This window comes from Barbus barbus (assembly GCF_936440315.1).
Source record: "Barbus barbus genome assembly, chromosome: 47".
In the NCBI taxonomy this organism is placed as follows: domain Eukaryota; kingdom Metazoa; phylum Chordata; class Actinopteri; order Cypriniformes; family Cyprinidae; genus Barbus; species Barbus barbus.
The window spans coordinates 9411611-9436581 of record NC_136725.1 but is presented as its reverse complement, the minus strand read 5'-3'; the positions used below and the strand labels follow the sequence as shown (position 1 = coordinate 9436581).

At 37.3% G+C, this 24971-nt stretch overlaps 1 protein-coding gene across 1 annotated transcript in view; it reads right to left on the bottom strand.

The window, feature by feature from the left end:
• LOC306865680 (CD166 antigen homolog) overlaps positions 1–9275 on the bottom strand; it is a 70215-nt gene extending 60940 nt beyond the window's left edge. The window contains exon 1 of the mRNA XM_079410424.1: positions 8999–9275. Within this exon, the coding sequence (XP_079266550.1) occupies positions 8999–9056 (58 nt within the window). The 5' untranslated portion in view covers positions 9057–9275. The remainder of the gene's footprint in view (positions 1–8998) is intronic.
• Between the last annotated feature and the right edge of the window lie 15696 nt (positions 9276–24971).

Here is a 24971-nt window from a genome sequence, read left to right as displayed (position 1 = left end):
TACTGGTATAGCGAAGCCTACAGGGGTCTTTCACTTACCACTTACCATTCCAGCAATTTTCTTTTCCGATGGCCTTCTAACAAGCACAGCTTCCTCAAACTTGATATTCAGCGTAGCACACTCTTAGTTTTCCTCCATGCACATCTACGGGACTTTTAACATAGGGCCCATTGTACTTGACCCCTCTGGGTGGTAAATAAATCAATTTGTGCTGAATGCAGAAAGTGCTGTCACACACGATGAATAAAGAAACAAGGGATTTTGAGGGGAGGGAGGGAGGGAGGGAGCGAAAAGGGCAAACACCCAGAGGTGGAATTTATTGAATAAATAGAGAGATGGATCCATCCTAAAGTTTCTCTCAAATGACAACTGAGAGAAGAAAGACAAAGTCAGATTGGCTAGGGAAGACTGTTGCTTCATCCTGCTCTCTGCGGTAAAGCAGCAGCAAAACAGGGGAAATGTGTGATGTCGGTGCAGATAGTGTAAAAAAAAAAAAAATCCCTCAACCATTAAATTTGCATGTGAAAGGAGATAAAGACCCGCTCACGAAGAGGAATTTTGGGAGGCGTCACAAAAGCCCCTTAGGCCACCGTTCTCGATGTGCTGAAACAGGTTCAGGAAGGGGGGAAAAAAGCAGGCTTCTTTTCTCCCTGATGTGAACCGAAGCAGATGTGCGCCGGTTGTGTGTACATAATCAACCATTTACCTCTACTCCAACTTTCAACCTTTTAAAATCGCATTAGAACAGTGCACGCTGAAACAACACAGAGCTCTGAGGGAACTCCTCCAGCCTGCGAGAACTGGAACTAATTTATCGCATGAGAGGATGCTTCTTTCCCTGCCTCTCGGGAGGGGAGCAGGTCGGCTGCCTGCCCTAATCATTTTCACCATGAGGTTTACTGAATGTTTAACCTGTCAAAAATCCAGTGTTATCCGACTATGGCATGTAAAGTCATGCGGCAAAGCCGTTTTGGAAATTTGAAAAGGGAATAATAAATTTTCCCTTGCAATTGATTATCTACGCCATGCATCTTTGGGAGCCCTTTTGTCTGACAATCCTTAACGATACTCCTACGAGTGATTTTAGTGGGCATGAACTTGCAGTTGAACTTCCTCCTCTGAGATTTGGGTTCAAGGTTTTCATCTCAACAATGTTTTTTTTTTTTATCGTGCACTCCTCCAGCCACAGCCTCATCCACCCATTCATTCATACTCCCTTTCGCTCCCACCAGTAACCTTTTTAAATCACATAACCAGTTTAATTTATTACTTAGGCGCACAAAGACAACAATTCAGCGCCTCTGAGCATGATGTAGAGGGAGGTGCTAAAAAGGGATGTGAACAGCAGGGGAAGAGGCCACTAAATTGTAAGTGGGAATAACATTTGACCCTTTTTCATTAGAGCTATGTACCAAGAGAATCCGCATGGTAAAGATGGATGACGTACATCTAAAAATGGACCTAGTGACTTCAAAAAGGCTCCCAATTCCTCTTTCACTGGCAACCTCTGCTGCAATTGAAACTCTACCATGTGTAACTCCTGTCTGGGGGAGTTTGTTCCTTATTGTACCAGGGTTGATTCTATCAACATTTACTCATTTAAAAACTGTATGATTTACTTCTTTGAAACTCAAAAGAAGAAATTTAGAAAAATGTGTCAGTGGGGATTTATTTGTGTTCCACAGAAGAGTCATACAGGTTTGGAATTTTGTAAAGGCTGGAATACCCTACGATTTTTGCCCCAATTTTCCCCGATTTATAGTCTGAACAAGTTGAAGAAGGTCAGCAGTCTGCAGATTAGAGTTGACAGATTCCACAGAAAATCGCATAGTGTATGACAGTCACAGACCGATTTTTATCTACAGACTATGAGACTTCCATCCAGTCGGAGGATATCAAACATGTTTGATATTCTTAGCCAATTTTAGAACACGTTGTTTTTATTTGCGTGTCTCATAGCAACAATGCGCACATTTCTATGTGAGATTGTTGTGATCAGAACAACTTTAAAGTCCGTAGTATGAGCCTCTGTTGTTTAGTGTATGATTCCCAGTTTTCCTTTGTGACTATTTACAAAGTCGGTAAGTGTATAATGTCTGGTGTTTTAAAAATCTGTTCAGATTTTAAAAGTCGTGTAGTGTATTACAGCCTTAAATCATGACAAATGTTTGGGTGAACGGTCACTTTAAGAAATTCCTTCAACCATAAGCAAATTAGTACCTCTCTGTGTTCTTTTTTTGGCTCAAACCATGTTTGAGTTCATATTTGAATTACTGTGTCACCTTGCCATACTGCAAAGGATGCAGAGTTGGAATGACAGAAAGAGGACTTTACCTGTGTTGAATTTCTAAAGTTGCAATTTAATAATGTATACTGCTGGGAAATAAATTCAGGTGTTCTTCCAACCTAGTCAGTTTATTAAAAATATGTTTTTCTAGTTAAAATGATAGTTCACTCAAAAACGTCAAATTGTCATTATTTCCCATGCTCATGATGATACAAACCTGTATGACTTTCTTTCCTCTGTTTAAAAGGAGATATAAAAAACTTAAAAGGAGATATTTTGAAGAATGTTTTAATAAAAGTCATTGGGGTCCAAAACAACATTAGACTCGTAAAAGTCTAAAAGTATACAGGTATAACAACGAGTTTTATTTTTATTTTTTGGTTGAACTACTAGAAAAACAAAGTTTAAAATTACAATTATGTGAATTTTTAATTCATTTTAATTCCACATTCTTTGATTTAAATTCAAACTGCAGCTGGAATTTACATGGCTTTCTCAAGTCTAAATGGCACAACCCTATGCTCATATCTGAAAGAAAAATGGTTTCAAACAAATAGGCACATTGTCAATCTACGGAAAGAGCAATTAAAGCTCTAAATGTTGAGAATTCAGACGGTCTCTTCCGCTCGCATTGTTTGTGCCAAGCGTCTCTGAATAGGGCCGCCACCCGTCAAGCTCACGGTTCACCCCACATTACCTTTAATAGATTTAACCGACGTCAGAGCTTCCTCATTCACCCTGACAGCTCTGGGAGATCCCGTCCCTAACCCATGGAGCTCATGGGTACTCTAAACTTCTTTCCATCCGCCTCTCTCACTCTATCCGGAAGAGATTTAAGAGAGGGGGAAAAAACTTTGCCTTCCTCTGTCATGCCCTTTTGGGTTCAAAGCGTCACTTAAAGAGGCGAGAGTGGCAGGCAGGAACGTCTCCTCACACATGGAGAAATGCAATCTGCACATCACAGACGGCATCAAAGCGACGGATCCAAGATTTGGGAATCCAGTTATCGTGCATCTCCATGGCTGCCAGAAAGGTTGTGTGGCTTTGAATGTCAGCCTGAATTGAAGCGCTCAAAGCCTCAGATGGATATTTGACAGAATGTGATTTGGTGGGAGGGAGACGGGCTAAGGGCCGCTACAACTCGCAACCTTTCGTAGATGGATCTAAATGCCAGGACAAACATTTGACATTGATGAAATAATATCCTCCAGACCACCATTAACCACTACACGTGAACAAGCAGCTTGATGTATGTAAATCCTTTTCTGGGGGGTATTATCGACCTCAAAATGTATGGCTTAAAAAGTCTCGGATCAAAATGCACCATGTACATTTCATAAACACAAGTGGTAAACACACTCAAATTGGTTCTACACTGTGATCTCTGAACTGATCGATACAACAACCCCCGAAGAAAGGGTGACTTATGACTCTTGCACTATAAGCAAACTTATAAATAACATTCCAACAGCCACGTAATTGCCACTAAAACTATATTGAATGATACAAGGTGGCCTCATCATGAACCGACTAACCACGCTCTTGAGTTACCGCCAAAAAGTGCATGTTAAAAAACACGTTGTCTAGAAATAATTGGATGCTTGTCTAATCGATAGCCATCCCCAGACCCTTTCATTGACTGACACGTCAATATATTTATATCACCGGCCCATAAATGAGCTAGAGTGGCCCAAAAGAGTCAGTTATGGCTCTTTAAACCATCCCATTAAACTCAAGATGGGATAAAAAAAGATTTGTTTGCCACCCTAGTGAAAAATAAATATACTTAAATGTATCTGAAATAAATTTATTTCATGTTTTTGTATACTACAAATACATTTTCATATTTATGTACTTAATAAAATTCCCTGCAATTGTACTTTTAGGATGCTAAACTGATATACTTAAAGTCTGCTAAATTGGAACAACTAATTTTGTATTTAATGCACTTTAATTGTGCGGAAGTAGTGCTGAAGTACAATTAAAGATATGCTTAGTATATTTGATTGTGCTAAAGTGGAACTATTGCAAGTACACTAAGTATTTTGCATTTAAAGATCGATATTATACAATTCTCATTATTATCATTATCTCATAATTTTTTATATCAGTAAGTCTCGAGTTATCTGTCAGTACATATGTTAACAGATTTTAATAATACTTGGTATGAAACAAATGTATTTTAAATATATTACTTTTTTACTAGGGCACTCATTAACATTCCGCCTTACATCCTGTCATGCTACCAAACGCCGCTGGTGTGTGGTCTGCAAGAATCATCGATATTAATAAATAAATGCAGATAAACTTATCTGAGTCCTATCGCTAAATTTGATCAGCATTCTGATTATGAGCGAGAACTGAGTTTAACGCCTACAGTCAGTTCTATGACGGATATCGATCAGAAAACGCTCAGCCTTGAGTGTTCTCTAAGTGAAAAGCAGGTCTGCTACCAGGAGGACTTGAATAAACATTGTTATTCGCAGATGAGAATTCTGCTGTGAAAATGACGTTATTGTGTACAGCACACAAAGGTTAGCACTCTCATTTAAAGCTTATCTCAGAAGCCTTGAACTTGTGTCTCCCTGCTGTGCATCGCTACATTGCTTTTATGCATAACAATATAAACGCAAGAGAACAATATTCCCTCAATGCAGCACTTAAGGGCACCAACTGCCTTTTATCAACCAGCAATCTTGGGAAAAGAGGTTTTAGTGCCAGTAACCAACACAACAGCATCATCGTACTCGACCTAATGTAAGCATTCCCTTTGATTATGTGGCAAAAGGAGGGTTGTGGGATCACATGAGTAGATAAGACCGGCTCAAGTCTCAGGGGGCCATTTTGGGTGGTACAGACAGCAGGTCTTCCTTCTTACCAATGCGTCGATTAATCCATTAGCAAATGGGAAGTGTGTCTGGTGGACAAGAAAGACAAAGGAGGGATAATGTACATGTGTGTGCTTATGTTCATGGGAGAGCAGATGCTTGGTCCAACACATGGCTCAAGTACTTTACTGTAAAAGCCTGTGATGGAACATATGTGTGCACGCGTGTTTGTGCATGAGTGGTCGGGAATTTAAATATGAATAAATAATGACATAATGGTCTCAGCACGTCAACCCTTTTAAACGGTTGGTCAAAAGCACACTCTGAAACCTTAACTGCCTGTCTCATCTAAGCTTGGATCCAATACTTTCAGAATAATACCCATAATCATTTTAGCACATGAAACATTGTTCACTTAGCCTATGCTCTCAGGTTTTCTTTCTCTCTTCCCACCATTTGAGACGAACAAAGCCCCAAAGCTGTAAAATTAGCTTTTACCATATGCTCCCATTGGCTCTTCCTGAAAGCAGTTCCATAGTTAGGCTTAAACTAAATGAATATGCAAATATGAATTAGACCTTTCTTTTCACTACATGTGTTTTCCTGTTTGATATCTAAGTGGAACTGACGTTAATCAGCTCAAGCCCTTGCCTGCCAATAAACAATGACAAAATATTCCCCCATCAGACCACGGTGGCATGAATATTTCGCTTGAATGCTTAAATGATCAGATGTGGGATTTCCTGGTGGAGATGCGATTTAGTGTCGGTCTTAATGTAATTAGGTTTTTTTCATCTCTCATGCTAAACAAAGGCCTGTGCTTTCCGGTTCATCGAGCGTTTCAGTTCCTCCTCACCAGTTATATGTCATTCAGAGTGACGTCACTGATATGCAAACGGAAATAAAAATTTAGCTGTGGTTTCAGTAACCCTAACTTAACCCAATAGAAATTTTCCAAGAGTGCATTAAGGAATCTCCAATTTTTTTATTTAAAATACTACTATGATTTCTGAAACCTTTTCAAGCATGCTACTAAATCCAGTCCACATTCATCAGTCCTTTAATCATGCAGCTTTCAGAATGAGTGGAAAAATTCTTCATAATCAGAATAAGGAAACGTTTCATCAGCCAGGTTATTTAATGATTGGCAAATTAAATAATGTATTCAGGAAGCTGCACAAAGCAGGTTTTTCCTATAAAATACAACTAGAGCACACGTTCCAACCACTGAGCTCGCTAAGATGGCAGAGATGGCACCTGTTTGCATACAGGTGATCAGTCTCCTGCTGACAGCACTTCAGAGAAACTGACCTTTCCAACACACAACCAAAAAGAGCCAGAGGGTCATAACAGCAAATACCCTTTGAGTAAAGGCTATGGGTTATGTGTGTGTGTGTGTTTGTTTGGGATGGGGGAGAACTCTTTGAAACTGCCCACATAGCTTACAACAACGTCTGTATGGGGGAAACAGACCTATACTAACATACCTTATATCTCAGGATAAATCATAATAGGTCATGTTCTGTCACTTAGAAACTACACTAGGAAATATTGAAGGATGGTATGGGTTCCCCAAGCAAGAGCATGAATCACACCCATCGCCCTGTCAGATCAGACAGAATCCCACAACAATAGCCTGAACATTTTCCAATGAATTTCCAGTGCATTTATAATCAACAACATTCTTTGACGTACAATAAAATTAAATGAAGTTCTGCAAATAGGCTGACAGACAAGCACTATTTTGGAAAATGTCACATGGTGAGAATTTCCTTCTGTGTGACGGAGCTTCCCTAATTTCATTCTGAACACATGTAATTAGATTTAAAAAATCCCATTATGTATTGTACATGGCACACAGTTTCATATCTAAAATAATAAAAATGATATGGGTAGTTGACAAATAGCATGTCAATTTATTTTATTATCAATAACATTCTAGCTTAAATTTTATATGCATAAGGGCTTTAAGGGAAATTGTATCTCCCAGGTCTTGTAATAGGCACTTTTTCCCCTACAATTTTTAAATACCATTTTGCCATTTTAAATACCAATTAGTTTAAATTTAAATGGTCCTGCAGTGTGACAAATGATTTTGTAAAGCAAAAAATAATAATCATCTCTCAATTAATGCGTGGTCTTGCAATTAATGTGAGCAATTATACATGGAAAATGATTTAAAAAAATAGTCTGAGGTGTAGTATAGTGTCTCACACCAAAGGAAATGTTATATCCCCTATAGCCAAACAGTGAACTTTTGAAATAGATAGATAGATAGATAGATAGATAGATAGATAGATAGATAGATAGATAGATAGATAGATAGATAGATAGATAGATAGATAGATAGATAGATAGATAGATAGATAGATAGATAGATAGCATTTCACAAAGAATAATGAGCAGCCTATTACATCAGCCGCCACCTCAGTTAGGCTATCAATCACTTTACCGCCTTAACATAGATTAAGGCTTAAGCCTATCAATGAAGACGAATAAATTTTGATGAACAAACAAGCATGTAACACTGATAAAAGCATACACCAGTCAAATGGCTGAATGTGTAACACACCGTCCTCCACCTCCGCAACCTCTCGTGAGCATGCACACGCTCGCTCACTCGCTCTCTTCCCCTGTATGCGCGCACACACACATAGCGCACTCGCGCGCTCAAAAAGATTGAAACTGGGCAGCGGTGTTCGCGCGCGTCTCAAAATCCCATAGACTTTAATTACTGATTAACTTAACACAATTTGCGCGCGCTGGGCACCAGCCATGCCTGAACACAAACTAATGCAATCGCTTATTAAAGGGATAGTTCACACCAAAATTACAATTCTGTATCATATCACCTCAAACCCGTGTGACTTTCTTTCATTTGCGGAAAAAAAGGGTGAATGAAGAATATCCTGTTCGTTTTTTTACCCATGCTATTAGAATGAATGGGGCCTTGAACGATCAAGCTAAAAAAAAACGCAAAATCACAATAAAAGTATCATAAAAGCAGTTAAAAATATTCAGCGTCATACAGTGGCATTGTGAATTTTATGATTCAGTTCACAGAATCCTATCTAAATGATAAACTAATCATTTGTCACTGACTCAATTCCGGACACACTGGGTGTTTTCCGTTTGTTTCTCATACAAAGCTATTGTATGACTTCAGAAGGACATAAAAAAAAAACCTTCAGTTTGTGTTTTTCGTAAGAAAATAAGCCACGCAGGTTCTTAACAACAACATGCGAGTAAGTAAATGATGACAGGACTTTATTATTATTATTTAACTTAACGGTCCCTTTAAGGCCCGCGTTTAGTTTCTATTTGGGACTGACGCATACAATAGATCTATGACGGGGATTTCAGAAACACGCGCAGGAGTGATGTCACGCTCTCTATGCATCTACGGCTGAACCGAAACAGAAACACGCAGTATCATCAACATTACACTACATTACAACATTACATCGCAAGTCACCCGTCCATACTAAAGTTTAAACACTTCCTATTCACTTTTCTGTACTGAGAATCCTTTCAGTTTGAAAGCTTCATCGCAGTCTCGGATGGTGATAAAATGAATGACTGTGAATGTCCGAGACGGGCCAGATGGCTTAATCTTCCTCGGGTGGAGAGTTGACCTCTTGCTCTTAACGTGGGAGAAATGAAAAGTGCAACACATGACCTGGCAATGATTGCCAACGAACTACGGCAACGGCTACTATAATAAAAACTTGTTGATGTTCATTGATGTAAGGGAGTAAAACAGTCGAACGGTTACTATAGGAACGAACCTGTTCAACAAAACTCTCGGATTACGGCAGCGATGTTACATGAAAGAATGGGAGAGTGAGATTACAATATTTTCATTGTAAATTAAATGACATACCTGGATGAAACACAGCGGCTGCTATGAAGGCACCGAAAAGGCAGACAACCGATTGCATCCTTATAGAAAAGCCCGGCTCTCCTTAATACAGTCCGAAGAGATTTTCAACAGAAATATGTACGTCGGAAGTTGTTTGATAGTATCGAGGGAAGTGTCTGGTTGAGTGTGTTGAAAAGATCAGGCGGCCGCTCTGTGCGTTGTTCGCAGGTGAAGTCTGGACGAGAAGTGGAGAGAGGGAGAATTCACTCCGGAGAGTTGAGCAGCAAGCCCCGCCCCCGGTCCGCCCCCAGTGACACGCCCTCTTCGGGTGAAGCCCCGTCACTGTGGTAACATTCGACATGCTGCTGTTGAATTAGTAGCGCTGGAAAGTCCGAATAATTCTAGCGAATCACTTCATGTGAACTCATTCAGATAATCCATTCTGCAATTCGATCCACACACACAGACCTTTCTAAATAAACTATATGACACAGGACTGTACAAAAGTTATCAGTCAGTTTTTTATATGCATTTATTCAGCAAGGACACATTAAATTGATCATTGTGACAGTAGAAATCTAATTTTACAAAAGATTTCTATTTCATATTAATGCTGTTTTTTTAAACATTCTATTGATAGGATCGTGAAAAATGTTTCGCAGTTTCCACAAAAATATTAAGCAGCATAACTGTTGATAATAATACATATTCATTGAGTATTGAATCAGAATGATTTCTAAAGGCTCGTGCAACATTGAAGACACTTGAGTAATGCTGAAAATGCAGATTTGCCATCACAGGAATAAATGGCATTTTAAAATATATTAAAAGAGCAAACAAAGGTATTTTCAATTGTAATAGCCCAATGTTTCTGTAATATATATATTTCTGACAATAGAGCTCCAGGGGTTGACGTTACGCAAATGATACATAGGCCTACATATGATACGCAGTTTTCGTGTACATATGATACGCATCTACCCCACAACCCTATCCTACCCATCGCGTAGCACAGGGGTGCCCAAACTCAGTCCTGGAGGGCCGGTGTCCTGCAGACTTTAGCTCCAACTTGCCTCAACACACCTGCTGGGAAGTTTCTAGTATGCCTAGTAAGAGCTTGATTAGCTGCTTCAGGTGTGTTTAACTGGAGTTGGAGCTAAACTCTGCTGGACACCGGCCCTCTAGGACCGAGTTTGGGCACCCCTGGCGTAGCACATAGAGCTCCGAAGCTCCGCCATTTTGGCGGGCCATCAGGAGAGCGCTAGAGTGGCTGCATCATTGGTGTCGACAGTGGTCGAACAATAATTTAAAACCAGACTGTTTCAACATGGTGGACAGCTGCTGTGTGCCAGGAGGATGCCAGAACAGGCGGGAAAGCTAGGGTTGCCAAACGTCCCCTCACGCAGTATTCTTTAAGTAAATCAGAAAATCCTGAACATAACTGTTCGCGTCACAATAAGCGGCGCTCGCGTTAACATTCCGTCCATGTTTTGACTTCAGTAAATCTGTTATGGCAAATGTGACAATGTTGATTATTTTTCATAAGTCCAAAATCCAGCTGCACAAGAAAACATGGAATCTACCCAAGACGTGATCAATAAGGGAAGCCGTCTTTCACTATTGCAAAATAGAGACAAAAAACATTTTACTTTTATGTAACTAATAGCTTCTTAAAGCACCAAAAGTAGCCAATATTAAATCTATAAGTTATCTTTAATTGAAAAATATGAATTTCCTACAGACACACACACACACACACACACACACACACACACACACACACACACATATATATGAAGAGTTTATTAGCAAAAACAGAAAACTCAAAACAAGTTTTTTATAATGTTATCATGTTTAATTGTGATTTATTGTGTTAGATGGCTGTAGTTTTTTTTTTTGTTATTTTTTTACCTAATCAAAATAATATAGGCTGTGAAAATGAATCTGCATAGTTAATCCTTTTGATCTTTTATTTAAAAAAATCACAAAAATCTAACCTTTCATTGGATAATAAGAATTTAAAATGGGGGAAAATATCATTATGAAATAAATGTTTTTCTCAAATACACATTGGACACAATTATTGGCACAATGGCACCTCTAGAAATTCTAATGAGTAAAATATCTCTGAAGTATATTCCCAAACATATTCACAGTTTTGAGCACTCCAGGGTGATTATGAACATGAAATTATCCAGCCATGGCTTTCTGTTTCACAGAAATATAAATAGGAGGGAAAACAAAGCCCAAATTCCCTTAATCACCCATCACAATGAGAAAAAACAAAGAATATATTTCTGATGTGTAGCAAAAGATAACTGAGCTTCACAAATTAGTGAAGTGGCTTTAAGAAAAGAGCTAGAGCAGTGAAAATTCCCATTTCCACCATCAGGGCAATAATTAAGAATTTCCAATCAACAGAAAATGTTACGAAACTGCCTGGAAGAGGACGTGTGTCTATATTGTCCTAATGCACGGTGAGAAGGAGAGTTTGAGTGGCTAAAGACTCTCCAAGGACCACAGCTGGAGAATTGCAGAAAATAGTTGAGTCTCAGGGTAAGAAAAAAAATTCTTAAAAAGAAATTCAAACATCACCTACATCACCACGTTGTTTGGGAGGGTTTCAAGAAAAATGATCTTAGCTCATCCAAAAACAAACTCCAGCATATTCAGTTAACAGACACGACTGGAACTTCAAATGGGACTGGCTTCTATGGTCAGATGAAACTAAAAAATTAGCTTTTTAGCAGGAAGCACTCAAGATGGGTTTGGTGAACAGAGGGATAAAAAGTACCCCATGTCCTAGACATCTTGTTTAGACACATGGCATCATGGATTCTATCAAATACCAAAAGATAAAAAATCAATAAGTGACTGACTCTGTTAGAAATGTTATAATGGGCCATGTTTGGATCTTCCAACAGGACAATAATCCAAACACAAACCTCAAAAACAACACAAAAATGGGTCACTGAGAACAAAACCAAGCTTCTGCTATGGCCATTCCAGTCCTCTGACCTGAACCCTGTAGAAAATGAGTGAGGTGAACCGAAGAGAAGAAGCACCAACATGGAGCTGGAAATCTAAAGGGGCTGGAGTGATTCTGGATGGAGGAATGGTCTCTGTTCTCTAACCTCATCAGGCATTATAGGAGAAAATTTAGAGCTGTTAAACTGGCAAATGGAGGTTTCAAAAAGTATTGAATAAAAGGGTGCCGTTAATTGTGGCCAATGTGTATTAGAGAAAAACATTTATTTCATAATGATATTTCACCCCATTTTAAATTCTTATTATCCAATGAAAGGTTAGATTTTGGGGAATATTTTAAATAAAAGATCAAAAGGATTAACAATGCAGATTAATTTGCATAGCCTTCTTTGATCATATTTACCAAGGGTGCCGATATTTTTGGCCATGACTGTATATACGCGATTGTTCCATAAAGCAAATGGGAAGTCATTTTATCGTATTCTTCTAAGGATTCCGATAGACGACTAAAATGATTCACTGCAATAAAACATGCCAGCCAATACAAAATGTGGGATTAAATGGGTAAGATTTCATGTTGAATGTTCATGATTTCAAAGTTGAATATTCATCATAAATTAAATTGTGTCCATTTGTACCCCCTCCAGGCCTTTGTAGGCTTTTAAAGAGTCTCCGGAGTAACGTTAGGAGGGAAAGTTGATGAGGTAGTTATAGATGTCAGGATACTGCAGGTCAGGAAAGCTATCCATTCCTTTATTGATACATGCTGAAAGCACCCCGGGGGCATTATAGGGATCTGTTATATTTAATCTATTAAGGTTTGCTATGTACAGGTCTATGACTTTTGAATTAAAGTGCGCAGTGAACTCTGTTGCCTTGAAACTCATGCTGGCGCCATTCATATTCGCTCCCGGCTGTCCCTGCCTGCCAGCATGGTGGTGTAAACTGAATTGGCCACGTGACATCCGGAGCTCTATACACGCCAAAGTCCATTTTTGCGTATCAATACCACAAGTGTTTGTTTTTATTTGGCGTACTATTTGTACACACTTTCATGACATCGGGTTAGAATGGGTCTCGTGACATCCATAGCTCTATAATAGATAACTCATGAGTGTAATTTAACTTATAATATTAGTCATGCAGCACAGAATATTAGTGCGGATGAGATCTTCACAACTGAGGTGTTTCAGAAAACTGATGAACACAATTGTTTTATAAATGCATATAATCACACAGAACACCTCACAACTAATAAAAATCTGTGTTCAGCAGTGTCACGCCAGTTTATTTCCCACCTCGTCATCAGATAGAGAGGCTCTGAGGAAGAAACTGACACCAACCGAATCACACTGAATTTGAAAATGAATGAAATGCAGTGATGAACCACCCCAATATCAAGGTTATATTTGAATCATTGCCTGTGATATAATACGGCTTTCACTTAATTTCAGGAAATTTCAGAAATAACATGAGCTCTAGCATTCCATTTGCATTTGTTTAGTTGTTTTTGTTGTTTTTTTCATCTTAAATGACAAGAGAGAAAATTTACATAGCCTACTCTAGTGTTGTCATATCTAATGATATTTTTTCCTAATGCAAAAATAAGAGGTTGCCCTATGAGAACAAAGTGGTCTTACAGGGGTTATTCGTTCTCAATTACAGTGTTGCTCTCTTTTAAGAGAGGGACAAAATGGCTTGTATTAGTAATAGCAGTAAAAGATTCATCTTTTGTCTTCGCTTTTTCAATTTGATGCAGCTGTTTCATTATGAATAACTTCCTGACCCTCCTAAATGAATGGCCTGAGGGGAAAGACTTCAAGGTCTCCTTATGTTTATGGCATTAACATTAATTAGCTGTGTTTAATGGTCATAAGAGCTGTCTGTTTTTTTTTGTTTTTTTTTTTAATGAAGACTAATTCTTAATATTCATTTACTGGAACTGATGAAGGACCTTACAGGACCCGCCAGGTAAGAACATGTCAATTTGAATATAATTAGACTTGGGCGAAGCTACAAGGCCTCTGAAACCAATTAACAAACCATATGATCATAAAGATGAGAAGTCCAACTATGTTTTAGCTTATCTTAATTACAGATTCAACTTGGCTAAGTGTGTTATTAATTATTAATAGATCAGTTTGACAGCTGAAGCCACGTTTGGCTTCAATGTGAAATATTATGCGGCATCAAGGGGTCAAGGTTTAGTTGGTTAGCATGGCCCCTGCCATGCTGGTAGATGATGCAACTTCACCATCTGGCAGTAGTCATCTATTCTGGCAAAACAATGTTTTAAGTTATGTTTTTATGTAAAATAGCTATATATCGCAAATGTTGGTTTAGAAACACTTGCTGCTAAAATTCACTGTTGTTCCATGGAAAGCAGACCAGGTATTGATTATAGTCAAAAACAACCTTTGCATAGTAGTAGGCTATTAATTAATTACTGTAGGCTATATATAAGAAATTATTCTATTTTAGAATATCACCGTTTATAGGCCTATGTGGTTTGTGTGTATTATTATATCCACGTAATGAGCAGTTGAGCTTTATTTTGCAACAGTGACCATCTGACTATACATCTGCATATCCCAGAGTTTGATTCTTTTTATGATCTACAGCTCTTTAAAGCATCAGTCACGTGGCATTTACCTAGTAGAAGTCGTGGAACAGTTCCGGCCATAGACATAAAATACCTAGACGCCTCTTTGGCTGCTTTGAGCCGTTGCTGCGATACGTCAACCATCCACCATATTTATCTGGGCAAGACTGCCTTAAAAACAAATGGAGGTAAACGGGGGAGCTGCATTTTTTCTGGATAAAATCACGATAACGTTTACATTTATCAACCGATTTCACTGGTTTGTGATCTTCATTAAGTTAAAAATAACTCTGCCTCCAGTTACTTAGGCTTGGAAAAATATTAATTTTCTTAAGAAATTGTGAAAGCTCACACTCACACTCGTGTTGATTTTTTCAGTTAACATTCTAATATTAATGTAGTATAACTGTATTTTAATGTGCATTAAATGAAATTAAATTGTTTCATTGCTTTCTCTGTCTTCAACCCCAACATTTTAGCTTTTATTGTGCCTCAGGTCAGAACACAGCTCGTTCCTTTTTAAATACTGCGAATACAAATCAAAAAGTGATAGACTGGTAGTCTGCTTTTTATTTACATAGCACTCTATACAGATATAAACTCCACAACAAACAATAACAAATGTAACTGATAATCCTTTATGGATCCAGTAAAACTTACAGTTACAGTGGTAAAATATTATGCACTGATACAGTGCACAGTAAAAATATAGTAAAAGTGATATGTAATATTAAAAAGTATATGAAGTACAAGTTGTAGTAAAGTGAATCATAAAAAGCGAGTACAACAGCACAATAACATAAGTGATATAATAAATTTATAATAGCACAAATGATATGTGTAATACCATAAATAAATAAATGAATAACATTAGATGAATAATAGCAAGTAGAATATGTAATATCAAGGGTGGAATGATAATAGGGTTTTGCAATTAATGAGAAAAATAATGTACAACTTATAATAAAAATAATAAAACAACTTGATGGCGCTTGATATTTTGCTCTACAATGCAAATTACACACACCCATGCAGAAAACACAAATTTTGAAACAGTCGTCTATTTTTTAATATATGTTACTACATAGGAATGTTTGGGGTGTGAGTGTGTGCAGTTTACGTTGTACAACAAAATGTCAAAGTATAGTTATCTTTAACACAGACCAGAATATGACATGCCCCCCCCCCCCCCCCAAAAAAAAAAACTTTTAATAATTAATAATCATTATTACAACATCAAGAGCAATAATAAACAATGATTTTGTCATGATATTGCAGCTTCACTCACTAAGGAGTTCCTGTGTTTCTCATTTCTAGGCTATTTACATATTTACATATTTACAAACTGGTTATTTTGAAATATTTGACAAAAACGACAGAAACATTTAATAAGGTAATTATACTGTTATAAAAATTACTCTTACAATGGTTAAAAATGCTCCAGGAAGTCTGTTCCAGGGAGAGAGAGTTTGAATATGACCAGGGTCATTCTGGCCATTCATTCAGGGCTATTCTGGGTTTTAACTAGTACAAATACAACATTAGGCTGTGGAGGTATAGTCTCTTGGAAATGCAGAGAACAGGTTTTCTTCAGATTTTCTCGAGGCTTGCGTTGTCCTGTTTGCAGTTGGCTAATATATATATATATATATATATATATAAAATCAGTCCACAGTTTTATGATAAGCTATGAAATCCTTATAATCTAGTGATAATAAACTTACTCTTTGTAAATGAGTAGTGAAATTAAAGAGAGATGCTTTAGCTCCATCCCTATCCTGACAGTGTGACACTGTCTTGTCAAAGTGCTCATATTGTGCTCATAACACAATTTAGTTTATGATATAAACTACAATATAAGTTAAAACTTAATAATAATAAATTTAAACTTTGATTTCTTATAAAGTCTCAGCTTTCACAGCTTACTAGCGATATCGCTAACATTAGCTATTAATAGTCTGACACTGGTGGCTAATTAAGCTGTCAACGTAATGTTAAAAATGACCAAAAAACATCCAGAAACAACTGTTCAGTCTTACCTGTGAAAGATTCTACCCCGACATCTGTTTTTATTATTGTGCGACGGTCTGCAGATCCCCAAACTGCCGCCGAGTCAGGTATGTTTTCTCCTGTCCCGATATGAGATTTATGGAGAGTTGCCCGGACCAACATGGCGGCGCCGTTGACGTGCGGTCGAGCGGCCAATGAGGCTTCTAGGCATTTATTATGTCTATGCTTCCGGCTATCTTGAGCCAGTTTGAGCGGGAACATGAACACCTATCTTCATGTAACTGACACCTCCTCGGGTGACCTATTTGATCTTAAACCAAAGAAACAGCACCTCCCCTTGGTTAAAGACAGGTTGATTTAGTATCTGGTAGCTTATTTTGATTGTTACATGTTTAAATAAAAAAATCAGCTCTATATCATATGAACAAGCTTGGACATCATGCAAGTAAAGACACTAAGTAGTCTTTTCATGGTCGTTGAAAAAGATTCGAACTCCAGGGGTCCACTTTGAACTGAGAAAGGCGTGATGTGTGCCTAAGACTCGCGTCAGATTTTGTGTGATCTAGATTCTTCACTAGAGACGGATTTTTTCTTTCAACTGTCAGTCCAATTCAGCACTCAATCAGTTTTGGCTGTTTCATGTCCAACCACAGCTGCGAACGTGCGCATGTTCAAAATAGACCTCATTTTCGATGAGGGGAGTAGACCACAGGCCTGAAAATGCATTTAGCTATACTCATCTATCATCTGCGGCACACGCACAAAATGACAAAGTCATAAGCCAACAAATGCAACTGCGGATATGTGACTGATTAGATCGGTTAGAAATCGTGTCACTGCGTGCTCAATATGTTCAGCATGTTTACTTTAGATTCACCTGTCTCTGAGACCTGAGACATTTTCATTATCGAAGAAGGAAAACAATTTATTCAGTTTGTTTGTGCAAAAACTGTTGTAGCTTTATCACCGAGAGACAGCTGAACCTACTGGATATGATTTAGTTGGAATTTCTCTCCTTGGAGTTAGTTTTAACAACTAAAGTGTACAAAAGGACCCCTTATCTGTCCTCCAGGCATAACGAATGGAAGACTAATTATCTGGCTGGCCTTTGCAAGCCCAGCACCATTTTCAAACCAAGACTTGCAGCATTTATAATTTATATCCTGCAGTTTTAATACAAGATGGAGTTTGGCTCATCTCGGCATGCCTTGTGTCATAACTGCATGAGAAGCAAATCTATCTATCTATCTATCTATCTATCTATCTATCTATCTATCTATCTATCTATCTATCTATCTATCTATCTATCTATCTATCTATCTATCTATCTATCTATCTATCTATCTATCTATCTATCTATCTATCTATCTATCTATCTAGTCAAGTCACCTTACTTATATAGCGCTTTTTACAATGCAAATTGTGTCAAAGCACTGCACAATATCAAAAAAAGGAAAATAAAGTGTCAATAAGTTTGAATAGTGTCTTTGCAATAAGGTCGGCGATATCGCTGGAAATGAAGCGTCCCCAACTAAGCAAGCCAGAGGCGACAGCGGCAAGGAACCAAAACTCCATCGGTGACAGAATAGAGAAAAAAACCTTGGGGTGGGTCTGTCTGTCTGTCTGTCTGTCTGTCTGTCTGTCTGTCTGTGTCTGCCTGTCTGTCTGTCTGTCTGTCTGTCTGTCTGTCTGTCTGGTAAATGTTCATTTAGAAACATATTTCCGATTGGTTAATATTCACTATTGTCCATGGACATCAGACCAGTTGTTGATTATATTGAAAATCACCTCACTGTGTTTTAGTGGGCTAATATTACTGTAATATTGTTGCTGTGTTTGTCTTGTTGCTAGGCTGACTGTGTCAAACTGCTGGAGTCTTCCAAACGCTCCCTGATTAATCTGAAAACACACACCATTTTATGTTTGTGATAGCAGCAATTGCATGCTTGAATGAATGATTTAGACGTTCAGTTTTCACTTCAATTCGCCATAGAATCATTTATTTCATTTGAGAATTCTGTTTGAGATAAGAAATTGTGATCTAAAACTGTCCAGAAAGCACCTGTATTTTTCATACAATTTTTTTTATTATTTATTTGTTTGTGAAACTATACTTCTGATTTCTCTTTTATGTGAGTCTCACTCCTTGGCATTCGTACCTGTGGAATAGTAATCTGCACCGCTGATGTGTTTTCAAATTTTTCTCATACTAGGACTTGTTTACTTCCCTTTGACAAGGACAAACCAGAGACTGAGAGGGCTTCATACAGGTAGCCTTTATGTTTTGTTTTGTTGTTTTTTTCTGTAAAGAAAATGTCAGTTAAACACTAGATAGATTTTTATATTGACTCATTTGGTAAGGAAACCTTGTAGCTGTAAAGGTGGAATAATTGATTTTATTCAAATGTTTGTTGAAGGTGGGCCGTAGACAAGAAAATAAATGTTTATGCAGTTTTTCTGAGTTTAATCCCTTGTGTTTATGTCAGCGCCTGGCCCGTATGTGTGTTTGAATGGAAAGCCCAGAGCAATTTCCATTGGATGGAGACCCATGGAAGCCTATTGAGAATGAAATGGTATATTTTATAATCAAATGAATCACAGTATTCACAGTGTGTAGTGGTTGCTCTGTAATTATACCTGCCAGTGTACATGATTCAAACAGTTATTAGTGATGGTCATAGGAAATGGAATGAGCTGCACAGTAGACTGTTTGATTAGGTATTAAGAGATATTAGAAGTGCTTTGTGACAAAAGTGGCAATTTAGTGCAATTGGTTTTAATGGTTCATTTCACCCTTTTAATAAATTTTTTTTTTTTTTTTTTTTTTTTTTTTTTTATACCAAATTTTCACTTACAATGGATAACAGTTTTTGGGTTTTACCCTTTTAAAGTGACATTGTAATATTTACATGAATATTTAGATGAATATTAATTAAGAGCTTTGTGCTTGATTTTACCTCCAAAGGGCTCAAATGGCCTTTTGTAGCTCGCTAATTTAAGCCAAAGAAAAGTATTTTAATGTGCATCATGTTACGGGCTGTGGCTGTAGAGGTATGCACACGACGAGGAATGGACAAAAAGGAGTATTCTTTATTAAACATTAACAGACTTGGCCATAAATTCAACATTACAATCTCAGACAAAAGACTAGGGGAGAACTCAGGACTTTTAAAGGGACAACCAAAGGAGGAAACATGATAATTAACTCAAGACAGGTGAACAGGATGAATGATGATTAACTAATGCCAGGAAACTAGAACAGGAAAAACCAAGTAAGGGCAAAAGGGAAACTAAACAGAAACCAAACCGTGACACATCAGTGAAGTTCCAAGGATATTTGCATATCATCATATTTCTATGATTGATGTGATCTTTTCTGTTGAGATGGTAATTTTCTTGTCTGGTCAGGGGTGAGCAATAAGGATGTCCTGACAGCCCTGAAGTCAGGGTGAGAGTGTCCCGGTCTAGTTAATCAATGTTGGGTTGTCACTACATCTTGTGAACCTGTATTGATTATATGCATGTTTGTATGCTTTGCAAACTGAAACATTAGGGGTTTTTTGGTATTGAATGGTTTTGTAAATTTTACTGATTTAAATATGTCAGTAAATTATCTGGCTGGCTGACAAAGATGAGATTTTGTTGAAATTGTGAGAATGAGTTTTTGATAGTCTTGGAAGCATCCGTTAGAATGGGATGAATATGATAAACAGATCAGTAATGTTTTGCACCATATGCCATCATTTTTCATAAAAGGTCTGTGTAGGTATTTATAGCTGTCATGAAGTTATATTATAGCTTCTTAATTTCCTTGTTAATCGTCTATTTTGTTTACGAATGCTCTCACCTACGTATATTTTATCATCCTTTAGATAGTTGTACTGCTGATTGCTGCTCTGTATTTACCTATTGGTTTGATTTCAGTGGCACAATTTAAGCCCAGGCCAAGACCATAAAGGATTTTCAATGAAAAGCCACCAATGACAAATGCAATTTAACCTGGCTTTTTTTACACTTAATCTGTGTCCAAAAAACTGACCTCTTTTTGTGTCAGAACGTAAAGCTAGGGGAAAACCTCATCTGAGTGTTCATTACTGTTAGCCTCCATCTAGAAACATTGGAGCGCTTGGAGCAAAAGTCAAGGTGTTATTCTGGTTTGAAATCTTGTGACTGTTCTGTGGTTGCGATTTCACTCAAGCACTGAGAAAACTTATTGAGAAACAATGTGGCTTGCTGCAAATTGTTGAAGAAAAAGGTAATCACTTGGTAATGGATTACTGCAAATTATAATCCATCATTAACATCTATTAAATTCAATGGACCATGAATTCCACGCCTCAAAGAAATTGCAATATAGATCTTTTTATGAATGAATTAGAGCCATTTTGCAACCATTAATCCTAAATGTTTAATAGATTAGGGTCAGAATCTGTTTTTAGACTCGAAGTGCCACATTATTGTGTTGTGGCTTTGTGCTGCATTTTGATCTGATGAAAGTCCCTGAATGTTTGTCATGGCTGCATGGTTGGGATTGATGTTTATCGAAACGAAGGAGCTGGGAAAGAATCAGATGGGTGATTATGGTGCGGTTGTCAAAAGCCTGAATGCCTCCAATTGTCAGATCCATCTCAGGCTTTCAGCAGGCAAGATGAGCATGATTACATAATTATGTGTGCAAAGTGGCTGTGAGGGGCCAGCAAGTGGTGCATACAAGAGCTATTATTTACTGTGGGCAACACAGAATACACTATCGAATGACCTGTGCAATTTCACGTGCTAGAGATAAACTGCATTATCTTGCTCAGTAACTTCAGTGTGTATTATTATTTCCTATCATTTCGTTTTCAAACACAGCCCACATGTGGAAGCGCATTATCAGAACCGTGAAAACATGAAACGTCCTTCTAATTGCCACTTGTTCCAGCATCTCTAAAAGTGAATACATCTCTTTAGTTTGCAGTCATAAGACACTTTTTCAAGATACAGGTTTAATATTTCTTGGAAAAGTAATGGCCTGCAACATAAATAACACACATTCATACCTGAAAAGTGAATTTTAAAAACCATTATGTAGAAGCCGTTAAATCCTAAGGGCTACAACTAATGTTGTTGACAAACGATTCACGATTTCCTTTTTAAAGCACACATTGGTTTCAAAACTCACATTTGAGGTATGACTGTGTGTAATTTATATTTTAGAGCAAAACATCATCATGTCTGTATACTCCAATCAAATGGGCAATGCTAATTAGATTAGCTTCTGGGTTGGCCAATAAACTAATGTCGTGACTGGACAAATCTGTTATGTTTGTTGATCATGTGTGCGTTTTCATGCCTTCTAAACTTAAGCATTTGGTGGGCTGCTGTGGATTTAGCAGACTGATGTCACTATGGTAAAGTTATCTTGCAGGCTAACATAGACAAGGTTTGTAATTGCAGAAATTGCTTGAGAAAGGTCAATGAGCCCAAATGAGCATTTAAATGTTGCTTTTAAAATGGACATATGTAACCAAATTTTAAATGTGGGGAACATTATCCAAATGGATCCACTTGCATACTTTTCTTACATTAGTGCAAATGTCTCTTAGAAATAGCTGGATGTTAAATGTAATTAGACTGATCAGATCTGTTCGGTGATTATAATGCATTCACCTGGAATGATAGTCATAATGCATTTGCCTGAAACAGACTGGTAGAGATTGTATCTTTTGTTTGGTTAGCAGTTGAGAACATTGACGGCATTCAAACTCATTATTGACTTTAAGAATCACAATATATGTCTTACAATAGTGACTGCATTTGAATTCCTGTATGTTTTTCTAAAGCGTTTAAATGAACCCCAGAGGTTCTGTTAATTGACTCTTAGTGACGCCATTGATATATTTAACTCAGTCACTAACGAGTGTGAACCCACTCAAATGTTCTTTCAGGGTTTTAACCTCTGTCATAAGCATATTAGCAGATAATGCTTTCCTTTTGAATTATGTCAAGAGGCTAATTACCAAAATGTCACGAGCTAGTTACTTCAGAGCCTGCATTTTTCCATGTGGGCTTTAAAAACATGGGGATTCTGAGATTGTCTTGATGCTTTATCCAACAGTGCACCTGAGCCAGCTGCAGGTGCACCCTCCAGGCGTTAGACACTTTAATGCACCTATATAGAATTAACATAGCTGCAGCAAACTGCGGCACTTTGCAAATAAATTTTTCAGAGGTTCACTTTGCTCTGAGAGAAAAAGGGGCAGACAGAAAAAGGATGAAGAGTTCAAGAGAGGCGAAAAATAAAGACACAAAAACGAGCTCCCATCTGGGTCATTTTGCAAAACAGGTGCCTTTTTTATTCCTCATGTGCACGTTTTAAAATTACTTTAATGATGAATAGCTGGTGCCAACTTTTATAATGCGTAGTACACTCTCAGAAAAAAATATAGAAAAGCCATCACTGTGGCAGTACCTTTTTTTTGAAAAGGTGCACTTTTTAAAACTTATTTACTCCTAAAGGGTGCACTTTGGTACCTTAAAAGTACATATTGTTACCTAAACAGCATACATATTAATACATTTTGAAAGGGTACCGCTCCAGTGAAATGATCTATACCCGTATATCCGTGTACATCTATCATTCTCTCTCTCACTACAGATTTACAGATATAAAATATACTACCGTTCAAAAGTTTGGAGTTGGTAAAAAAAAAGAATTCTTTATGTTTCTGAAAGAAGCCTCTTATGCTCACCATAAGCATTTATTTGACAGAAAATACAGAAATCATAAAATCATATACATATTAACATGTCAATATTATACATATTATTACAATGTAAAATTACTGTTTTCCGTTATAATATTTTTAAAAAGAAACTTATTTTGTATTCTTTATTGTTGTTCAAGAAATACTTATTATTATAAGGGTTCAAAATAATTGTGCCGCTTAATACAGTTTTTGAAGCCGTGTTGCTTTAAAAAAAATAGATTAATCTATTAATGAATAGAAAGGTTAAAAGAACAGTATTTTTTTTTTACAAGAAAAAAACGTTTGTAATATTATAAATGTCTTTGTCAATTTAATGCATCCCTGCTAAATAAATTATTAATTTCTATCTTAATATCTATCTTCTATCTTCACTGACCACAAATCAACCTATCTATATTAGATTTTATATATTACATTTTAGTCCACAAAGTAAAAAAAAAAAAGTTGATGATCATTGTGTCCCCAGTTTGTGCATGAATCCATATTTCTTTTCTTTTTCTTCTCTTTTCAAGCAATGAAGTATTGCATAAATCTTAAAGAAGTGTTTTTTTTAAAGTCTCCACTTTTCAACACTGTATTGTGTTGATTCTATGTTATATATATATACATGCACACATTTTTCTTAGATGCACGTGTATTTTTAGATATTTTTTATATTTTAATTGTCATTTATCTTTACATTGGCAATTTACCAGCACTAAGCACATTATTTGTCCTACTATTGCACTTAAAGTACTTAAAACAATCAGAATTATTTTTAAATAGGAGAGGCACCTGTTTCATACAATGATCAAACTATTAAAAACATACTTATCAGAAGATGCCATCATTTATGTCAATGAAATGTAAATTAGCATTGTCCCTTAAAGCAGAATGATTTGACATTCAGACATGCACTATCAGAGACAGACAGCGATGCTGCATTTTAGTTTAAACGTAAGATGTGTCTCCCAGACAACAGAGCCCTTCGTATCAGGGCTACACATTTCCATGTGAGTGGAAATCTCCAGACTCCTTCACATACTGCAGCCCAACTTCCTGTTTTCCCCCTCCTTTTAAACACTTCATGTTTGATCTTCTCAGTATCATGAGCAAAGGGCTGGCAGGTAGGATCCTGACATCCTTTGAGGCGCAGGTAGGCGTAGATTGGCAGTAATAAGGGCTGTTTGTCACCTCTGGGGACTCTGCATTCTCCCCAGCAACACGCTGAAGCTTTTATGAAAAGAGAACCAAAACAGATCCTCTTCTCTGTTGAAACTTAGCAAAAAGATACCTCCTTTTTTCTGAATCATCTTCCAAGGGGTGTTTGTGATGACTCCATTTTGCCATTTTAGTTTCAAGCGAAACGTTCCAAGCACCCATGTCATATTCATAATTTACAGATTGGAAAAAAATAGAAAGAAAGTGACGTTTTGTTTGTTCATTCTGTTGTGCATATAGAGGGCATTGCCTTTAGTGAGAGAAACAAACCTGTTCCATTTCTGTGATTTATGGGCTGTGTTTTGGATTTTGCTTGCAATTCTCAGCTTGTGAACCTGAGCCGTAAGGAAAGGATCTTACTGTGTCTGCAGGTGTTCACAAATCGAGCTTATTTTGCAAGTGGAAAATCCAATGGAGAATGTGTTTGAATCGGTTATGATCC